Below are 9,665 nucleotides of genomic sequence, written 5' to 3'. Positions count from 1 at the left end.
AAATCTTTTAATGACGTCAGCATTTTTGATATTGTGGCTGTACCTGGATTAGCAGTCAAAGTGTTGATAGCCTACTACTAAATCGAAGTATTAATAGTTGTGTCAATGGGATCTAAAAAAAAAAGGATCCATCGCATGCTAGATACAATATTTGTATCTCTGCAGCTGTGCATGCTTACACCGATCATCTCCTCAAAGAAGTATTTACACAATGAGCATCTGTTATTTACCATTAAAAACATGTCATGTGTTTTGGATATGACTGAACTTGGATATTATTAAGTAATTAGCAGAGAACATTAAAAAGTAATGCCTCATTTCTGGTCAATTATTTGGTGCTGTTCTTCTTCTTCTATTGTTATGAGTTGAATTAAAGATAAAGATAAAGCATCATGTTTTATAAAGTTATCTTGGATTTACAGTCTTGCAGGCAATGAATAGAGAGAACGTCCTCCACTGTAAACATCAATTACTTTAGAATACTTTTAGCAAGAGACTTAATTTCTGCTTTTAACAGGTCCCAAGACTTTCCCCTATGGTGCTTGTATTCGGCTTTTTGATATTTTTTATTTATCACAGTTGAAGTTTTTTTTTAAGTGTTGCTTATCATGATTTGGTGCCATACAAATACAATTAAATTAAACTGAATTGAATTGTTGCAGGGTTCCGACAACTCCTAGCACAACATTACGACCTTTAATTTGGTAAATTTTGATCATCTGCACATGCGCAGAGCAGCTGTGACACCGGCAGTGACGCGAAAATGGCGTCCTCCGCTGCCCGGCTGAGTACACGCTGGTTAGCAACATCAGTTTCTCCTGGACCCCGTAGTGCTCGTTTTCTTATAGTCTCCTCCAGACATGCAGGGGTTTGTTCGGCGACGATTTCGCGGGCACACCGGGGTGAGATAGCGGTTAGCCTGGGCTCCTGGAGACACGGAAATGCCGTGACATTGAGAGGACTGACAGGTGAGACGGCTAAATGTTAGCATAACAGTCAAAGAGTTTCTTACCTGAACATTCCTCTGTCACTTTCTATGTAACGCTAACAGGTTGTTGTTGGTTTTGTGGTGTTAATGTGAACTTTACAGCGTGAAGCCGGTTGAAGCGAAGCTGCAGGAGTCCTCCGAGGCTGGTTAGCCGTGATGACAGAGTGATGTAACTGCTATCAGTGTTTGCAGTGTTGTTACATCAGTAACAGCCTGTTCACACCCCGACCTTGTTACAGCCACATCTCCTGTGTGTTAGCATCGTTAGCATTTCCATGGTAACGTGTATGTCTATGTCGGAACAATACGCTCAGCTGTCCGTTCATTAGGTACACCGACTACGTGTAGCTGAGTTAATGTGTTGTTTATTTTATTATTTATTTTTATTTTTTTTTTGGTGAACCTTCTCAAAACGTGTGTACTTTGTAAAGTTTAAGTTTTTGCGTGTTCCAATATTTTTTCGAGTGGATGTTTAGCTCATGGTTCCAGTTACCTGGTGTTGCAAGGGGGACTTAATTAGTGATGCACAAGAGACGCATAATACATCCATGTAGGCGACGCACCTCCACATTCCCAGTAAATGCTGGATGACTTTTGTGCTGGGGACTGAGAGAGTCTGCCACTGTGTGTGTGTGTGTGTGTGTGTGTGTGTGTGTGTGTGTGTGTGTGTGTGTGTGTGTGTGTGTGTGTGTGTGTGTGTGTGTGTGTGTGTGTGTGTATATATATGTGTGTGTGTGTGTGTGACAACTGTGCCCCTTGCTGCTCTTCTTATAGATAAAAGGTGCAGATCCTGGTTCCTGGTGTGACTAGTGTTCTTCAGCCTATGAGCAACCATTGGACAGCTGCTACATGCGTGACGTGAAAAAGCTGTGAAACTTGCCTTTTTTTGCGTTTTCACAGATTGTACAAAGCATTTTACCAATTTGAAACAATATTTTAAAAAGCCTTTACCCTCTCCAGGATAATGAAGTCCAGATTTGACTAGTCTTGTATAGTGTTTTTGGATCAGGACCTGGTTCTATGTGGTTCAGATGTGAATAAATAAGTGAAATCTCTTCTTTTGTGTTTTCACACAATTACAATAAATCTTTCATTAATCTAAAACTGTTTTAATTAGTCTTTGACTTGTGTGGGGGGCAAGTAGTCCAGATATGACCAGTCTGAGTATGGTGGTTTCTGATTGAGACCTGGATTGATGTAGTCAAAATGTGAAAAAAAAAGCAGTGAAATCTCCCTTTTTTTGCATTTCACAAATAGAATGAAGGTTTCACAAATCTGACTGTTTCAGAAACCCTTTAGGCTTTACCTAAAATGTCTAACTTTTTCCCATCAGTCACACTACCTGCAGGTTATGCTTCATTTTCTCTGGGCACAGAGAAAACTCCTCATTGAATATAACAGATATCTCATCAGCATGTGAATGTAGCACTCCTGATTAAAAAGTCCCTTTTGTGTCCTTTTCTCTGTAGGGGTGAGATTTCCACATGTCACTAGCTGCCACTCTTTCCACACCAGTAGCAGTTTAGCAAACAAGCAGGACTTCTATGAGGTTTTGGGTGTCTCCCGAACTGCCTCACAAAAGGACATCAAAAAGGCTTACTACCAGGTCAGAGACGCACTTTTTTAATGAGACCAAGCTGTTAACATCTAAATAGTTAGTAAACTATTCATTTTCATTTTAAATTGAGATGGAAAGTGGCTAAAAAGAGTTTTGTTGGTGCATCATGAGATGTATTGAAATAAGGTGATCATGAGGCCCTGATACCTTGTGTTAATATTTTTTTTAAATCTTTTTTTTATCTTCATGTTTTTTCCCCACTTTTTGCCTCATCTTCATTAATGTTTAATTGTCCCTCACCAGTTGGCAAAGAAGTACCACCCAGATACCAACCCAGATGACCCAGAGGCCAAAGAGAAGTTTGCCAAACTGGCTGAAGCCTATGAGGTACAAAACAAATTGCATAATGGGGTCAAATATTTCTCCAGTTATTCACAAGATAAGCAGCATCATTGAATTTTGTTCTCACCTTGGCAAAAACCCACAGATTTGCTCTTGTTGCGTTTAGGTGCTGAGTGATGAGGTGAAGAGGAAGCAGTATGACACATATGGAGCTGCAGGCTTCGACCCCAGTCGAGCTGGGGCAGGCCAGCAGCAGTACTACAGAGCCGGGGGGGCCAATGTAGATCCTGAGGAGCTCTTCAGAAAGATCTTTGGAGAGTTTGGTGGAGGAATGGGCTTCGGAGATATTCACAGCATGTTTGAGCAAAGACCTGAGGTGAGAACTCACAGCTCTTTACTAAACTTGTTACTGTGCTATTTAAACCTTTTTATTTTTATTTGAATGAAGAAGTGGTTAAACAGAGTGTACATGCATTAAATGTAACAGTTTAGTCAGTCACTTTCTTCTTTCTTTGCACAGTTTGTGATGGAGCTTACGTTTACCGAGGCAGCGAAGGGAGCAAATAAGGAGCTGATTGTGAACATCGATGACGCCTGCTCAAGATGTGATGGAAAGGGCAATGAGCCGGGCACCAAGGTGTCACATTGTCACTACTGCAATGGCACTGGCATGGTGAGTCTCAGAGCAAGTGATTATGGAAGGTAGTTAGCAGGGCCACTGCGCTTTAACTTGTCGAACTGTGTTTACACACTTCAGGCTCTAATTTTTCCTTTAGTTGGCTTTTCTCTCAGGACTTTACCACACCGTTCCACTGTGCTACTATACAATATGCTACTCTCTGTCGCCCCCTGCAGGAGTCGGTCAACACAGGCCCTTTCATGATGCGCACCACCTGTCGACGCTGCGGTGGGAAGGGATCCATTATAGTCACGCCCTGTGCTCTGTGCCGAGGTTCAGGTCAGACCAAGAAGAGGCAGACGGTGACCGTACCTGTCCCTGCTGGTAGGTTTTCACCCTGGAGTCTCTCAAGTGAAGGGGAGAAGCTTCACTGATGTGTTTTAATACATGACTTAACTCTAATGTATAACTTCTGCTTCTACTTAAAGATCCTTCGAGAGATCATCAGCGTTATTTAATCTTGTGATAAAGTTGTGAGTGTGTGCACGCTGTTCAAGTTTGAATTTGGAAGTTGATGTAATGAAAAATACGTTGAGCCATAAATAATGTATCTGATATTTTCTTGCAGGAGTGGAAGATGGTCAGACAGTGCGCATGTCAGTAGGCACAAAAGAAATCCTCATTACGTTCAGGGTAAGTTGTCACTGTTTCAAGTCTGTGACTGAATCAAATGTAATTAAATTTGAATTCAATTCTAAGTGAATTTTGCATGTCAGAAAATATTTATGCAAGTATTGGAGTTTGACGTTAAAAGCATTTGATATGTGATATTTAAAACGTCTATGTGCAGGTCCAGAGGAGCCCAGTGTTCAGGCGCAATGGAGCAGACATCCACTCAGATATGCCGATTTCCATAGCTCAAGCCATCCTGGGGGGCACAGCCACAGCACAGGGCCTCTACAATAGCATCAGTATGTTGGTGAGTAAGCAGCAGGGTGGAGGGATGATAATAAACAGCATCACTCTGCAAGTTCCCTCTGAAATATCAGCTTGTAGATATATAAGTCAGGTCACTTTATTTATAGAGCACATTTAAAAACACAAAATGTTGACCAATGTGCTTTACAAAGAGATGGAATTATGAGATTATTTGATTTCAATCAAATTAAATAAAAACAGGACCTAAACAAGATGATACAGGTTAATTAAAAAAACATAGAACATAAATTAAATTATAAAAAACACAACATCATTGCAAAAAGAATACATAAAAACGACAGAAATAAAACATTAGGTGAACAGTGATGCTGCCATGATGATGATTAAAAGGCTAAAGAAAGAGATGGGTCTTAAGATGGGATTTAAAGATGTGGATGGGGCTTCCCAGGTTTCAGTCATAGATACAGCTGGATGTTGTCTGCATCACAATGGAGACATTATATTTTCTTAAAATAGACCCAGAGGAAGCATGTACAGGGCTGAATTTGATTTTAGGTTTCTAATTTTGTTAGGAGCAACTGAGTTAAGAACAACGGTGCAAGAGGGGTTGGATGCTGTGAGCAGTTGTTCTGTGTCCAGCCAGCAGGGGGAGCTTTCATGACAGCAGAGATGAAGGCATCTGAGAACTGCCCTTTTTCTGTTTTTGTCAAATGTCACTGCCAACAAAGTTTCAGTGGAGCAAATCTCTGTTTGTTCTCTGTTTGAAAGTTTATGCTCCATGTTTTCAGATTCCTGCCGGTTGCCAGGCTGATCAGGTGATCCGGCTGCAGGGGAAAGGCATCCGGAGGATGAACAGCTACAGCTACGGAGATCATTACGTTCACATCAAGATCAGAGTGCCCAAGTAAGACGCATACAAAGACATGCTATAAATGCACGATAAGCCCACCTGTTCTAGAATAATATAATCTTTGATATTATGTTAAATATTATGATATGATAATAACTTGGTAAATCGTGACAATCACCAACTATTTTAAGCTTCAACAAAATAATCTGACTGCACTTTTGGTATTTTAAATCAAAACCGTGATTTATTCATTTTAGATTTTACATCATCATGATGTGCGCATCACTTTATCTGCAAGGCATCTAGTATGTGTAAAGTGTCACAGATTTGTCTTGATCGACAGTACAAGTCAAAGGCAGGCAAATACTGTCATCTGCTTACTTCCTCACACTGTGAAGTGGATCTGTGAAGTATGAAACATGACTCAGTTTGTATCATTAAATTGTGTTTCTGGTGTGTTGTTCCTGCAGGAAGCTGACTCGAAAGCAGCGCTCGCTGTTGCTGAGTTATGCTGAAGAGGAGACGGACGTGCAGGGAACGGTCAATGGTGTCAGTCCTTCTGCAGGTCAGGGCTTGAGTTCAATCCCGCCATTCAGTCAGAACATCACTCCACCCTAGTCTGCAGACACACACATAGACAGACAGTCAGTCAGTGCCTCTGCTCTCAGGTCTTATGACACCATCAGTTATAGCATCATTACTTGAGCTGATGTGTGTGTGTCTGTGTCCAGGAGGGGGCAGCAGCAGCAGCAGTAGCACTTCAGCATCTGGTGCGAAGACAACCAGCTCAGGCGAGGGACAGGAAAAGCAGCAGGAGCAGAAGGAGGAGGGAGGCTTCTTCTCTAAACTGAAGAAAATGTTTAGCTGACACTCAGGCTGCAGGTGGGAGCTTCAAACATTTCACTCCTTCCCTGATAGAAATATTCACTTCACTTGAATTATCTTTTATGTAACATAAACCTAAACAGTACACTGAGTAATTTTCCACAGGGTGACTGTGGTGAACTTGTTGCACCACAACTGCAGTTATGTGTGTCTAGTTTAAAGAGTTTCAAGTCATTTTATTTAAATGTACGTTTGTCTTTCTTCCAGGTAAAAAACCACCTGGTAAAGGAAGTAAAGAAAGCCACTGACTGGGGCTCCACACTGTCTCCTCCTGCTTTGAGCAAGGAGGAGGAAGAGAGAGGCATAGTGGTATTTGTGTTGACACAGTCACACATTGTTGAAGCTGCGGTTGGAAACCAGGCCACGCAGATATCAGGTCCACCCATACACCCACTGGCCCATCACCGCAGACAGGTGCTGGGCTGAGAAACTCAAGATCTGCTGGAAGAAAGAAGAAACGAGATGGCGACTACACATGACCATTGTGCAATAACTCTCCTGTGTACTGCCAACAGTAACGCAGGCAGTTAAAATGGACTGTATCTGAATGAAAAGCAACACATCATATGGGTTTTAAGAAGTAAATTATAATTGTTATTATGTTTAAAACTTTTCATGGGTCTCACAGTGTCGTAATAATGTCCTAGAAAAGAACTGATTACGCAGCTGTAAGTTCTTAGGACAGTTCCTAAAGAGGATTGAGTAATTTGGTACTGATTGTAGTGAAATGTGGGCAGTGTTTAATTAAGTCTGATCATTATCTAGTACACTCTTCACAGTGAATGAGCTCAGCATGCAGCAATGTTACATGGGTCTGCAGTTCAATTAATGTAGGGAATATAGCTGCCAGTAAAATCAGTGAATATTTACATGGGTTTAAATGGATCTCTTAAAGGTTTTTCAGTCATTAAGATTGTGGTGGTTCTTTGAAAGGAACTGCTGAGAAACTCAATTCGGTCTGTTTCTACTGTTTTCTATGTACTGACTGTGAATTGCCTAAGGATTAGATTTGATTGTCTCTAAGTTCTTTATAATTAGTACCAAATTACATGATTCTTTTCAGGAAACATACTGGGAATTGGTAGGACATTATGTATCCCATAAAACAGTGTCACCTTTTCCACATATGAATCTTTACTGGCTGTTAAATGTTCCAGCACTGTTACATCTGGTGGGATATTCCATTGTTTTCATAAGAAATGTAAACAGGTGGAAAACTGGAACCCTGGTCTTCAATGTTTGTTCCTGTCAAATCCAGACTTAGTTTTTCTCACTGTAGTTTGTTGCACCTGTGTGTGTGGCAACAAAACTGTGCAAAAACTATTGAAATAAATGCCTAAGCATTGAAAGTTTTTTTTTTATTTCAGTCAGTTTGTTTTTAAACTGAGCTTGAACATTTGATCTGTAATACAGAAACTCAGCAACAGACAGCAGTGTTGAGTCAGTCGCGTCGGGACCAACCCTTTGCTTTGATTTTTGGTGCTGCACAGGACTGAACCAGGCTCTTTGACACTCACGCACTCACACTCCAGTCCTCTGACTGTTTGATGTTTCCAACCACCCAGCTAACCACTGTGTGCAGCCTATGAACAGAAGCTTTTGTGAGGGTCACTGGGAACATTTCAGACCGGGGTTTTCCGACTGCGCTCTGACTGAAAGTGGTCAGTCTTCACAAACAGGACTTGTGGTGCCTCTAAGGGAGAGGTATGATTTCATATGAAGTCACATTTACATTCAGAACAGGCCGGTGGTGGTGTTTTTCATACACTGTCGCAGTATATTTTCTGTTTGCTTTTAACATGTGGGTTTTAAATGCTGGAGAGGGATGGAGGACATCACTGTGTCGCTCAGTACAATATCTGTGCTAGAGCATGAGTGTACAGGCTGTGATTTACAGGAGCGTGTCGTGCAGCCTCCTCCTGAGCATTTATCTGGACAGATGAGCTGGATTCTTTCACAGCAGCATTTCAGAGCCTTTACTACTGAGGAACAATCACTGCATTTCTTATGTCGGAAGCAGGTGGAAGAACTTTGTGATCAATAATCTGTGGAACATATTTGCATACCCAACATCTGGAGAGTTGAATTACATAACAGAAATTAGACCATGGATGCCTATTTGATAAGATTTTGTCCCAGCGAAAGTATTTGAAGTGTTTGAAACCCATGACCAGAATTGTCATACATTGTGTCATTGAGTTACGTATTTGTTACTTCCCCTTTTTGCTAGGAACCTCCAGGACCCCTGGAGGTCCCTGGACCCCCCTTGAGAACCACTGCTGTAGAGAACAGTGTGTTCATGACTAGTGGCAACTTGTTCATAGCAGGTTAATCCTTGTCTCCAGGAAGAAAACGTTTGTTCCACAGAAACCCTGACAAAAACGGATCAGGTGAACACATGGACGCACGTGTACGAGTATTAAAAGTTGTGTTGATGTAAGAGTGGGCATCACTCGCTAATCTGAAAGTCTCTCGTGTTTACTTTTTTGCTGTTTTTCTGTTTGCCTCATTCCCCAAAAACATCTGGACATGACTGTGAGTTGATGATTAAGTGAAATGCAATTCTGACTATCTTCCTGGTAAGTTGCCATGAAGACATTATTGACATGTGGACTACATGTAAAAACACTGGACGGAGCAGAACAGGTCCGTGTAGTGACGTAAAAATAGTTGAATTTGCCAGGTACAGTGAATGCAGAGAGGATAGTCTGGGTTGCATCAAAGCAGAGATTGACGCATTAAACACTAATGAATGCAGTGGTACATTCAGAGGTAATGGGAGCTCATAAAAAAACAAAATTGCTAGACCATACAAGACTTGCTGCAGGCAAGTAGATAATCCACACTGACAAGACCAGTTTAGCATGATTACATTACATAACATTACATTAGATTCAGTTCTTAAAAGCCCAAGCCAATAGCCGAAGCCTCACTCTGCCAGAAACTGTTTACAATCAACATCTGAAAACTTCAGCTTCCATCAGTGTTTCACACCACAGGAACAATACATACTTAACATGTAAACATCAGGGAACAGCTGTCAAAAGCTCAAATACTCTGGCTGGAAAAATCTTGGAAGCGAAATGACATGAGTGACTTCTCCTCTTACTGTACTGAAAGTCCCGCGTGCAGCCACTTTAACTGTTCAGCGCCAAAAGTAGAAAGTGGAGATTAGAGAGAAACGCAGATAAATAAAACTGAGCGGATGACATCACATCAGTAGCTGGATTTTAAAGTTGGTGTACGAGCTTCCCACTTCCCTTTCCCTTTACAAATCACCACCATTCCCAGGCATAATGATGTCATCTTCATTGTAAATCACTCTTGCTCAGTCATTACAGTTGGTGACGATGAATGGGTTGCTATATTCCATCTTACTCATCCTTCTAAATCCTTTGAGGGTCAAAAACCACTTTGCTTTCAGGGCTAAACCGAGGTTCCACTTTCCTCCTCCTCTGGTTTGGAGAAAAGGGAAGGATGGAAA

General features: G+C 41.3%; 1 protein-coding gene across 4 annotated transcripts; it reads left to right on the top strand.

The window, feature by feature from the left end:
- Positions 1-763: 763 nt before the first annotated feature.
- LOC139636684 (dnaJ homolog subfamily A member 3, mitochondrial-like) lies at positions 764-7,530 on the top strand. 4 transcript variants are annotated; one of them, XM_071504942.1, is made up of 12 exons: positions 764-968; positions 2,458-2,594; positions 2,850-2,933; positions 3,055-3,264; positions 3,409-3,561; positions 3,744-3,891; positions 4,136-4,200; positions 4,358-4,486; positions 5,235-5,350; positions 5,767-5,861; positions 6,031-6,178; positions 6,389-7,530. In XM_071504942.1, the coding sequence occupies exons 1-11, from the start codon at positions 764-766 to the stop codon at positions 6,162-6,164; spliced, it is 1,476 nt and encodes a 491-aa protein (XP_071361043.1). In that variant the 3' UTR covers positions 6,165-6,178; positions 6,389-7,530. The 4 variants fall into 4 exon arrangements, with proteins under 4 accessions (XP_071361043.1, XP_071361042.1, XP_071361041.1 ...); XM_071504941.1 differs by having other exon boundaries at positions 6,028-6,178; XM_071504940.1 differs by having other exon boundaries at positions 5,767-5,873.
- Positions 7,531-9,665: the final 2,135 nt, after the last annotated feature.

The sequence above is a fragment of the Trachinotus anak genome, unplaced genomic scaffold, assembly GCF_046630095.1.
Source record: "Trachinotus anak isolate AG129_WGS33_773 ecotype Australia unplaced genomic scaffold, CSIRO_AGI_Tana_v1 ptg000019l, whole genome shotgun sequence".
Taxonomy (NCBI): Eukaryota; Metazoa; Chordata; class Actinopteri; order Carangiformes; family Carangidae; genus Trachinotus; species Trachinotus anak.
This window is presented reverse-complemented; position numbering and strand designations above follow the sequence as displayed.

Excerpts from the sequence above, each read along its gene's own strand:
- LOC139636684 (XM_071504940.1), top strand. The coding sequence starts at position 764 with ATGGCGTCCTCCGCTGCCCGGCTGAGTACACGCTGGTTAGCAACATCA. Across the intron at positions 3,892-4,135 it reads GACCGTACCTGTCCCTGCTG|GAGTGGAAGATGGTCAGACA; the intron begins GTAGGTTTTCAC and ends ATTTTCTTGCAG. Across the intron at positions 5,351-5,766 it reads ATCAAGATCAGAGTGCCCAA|GAAGCTGACTCGAAAGCAGC; the intron begins GTAAGACGCATA and ends TTGTTCCTGCAG.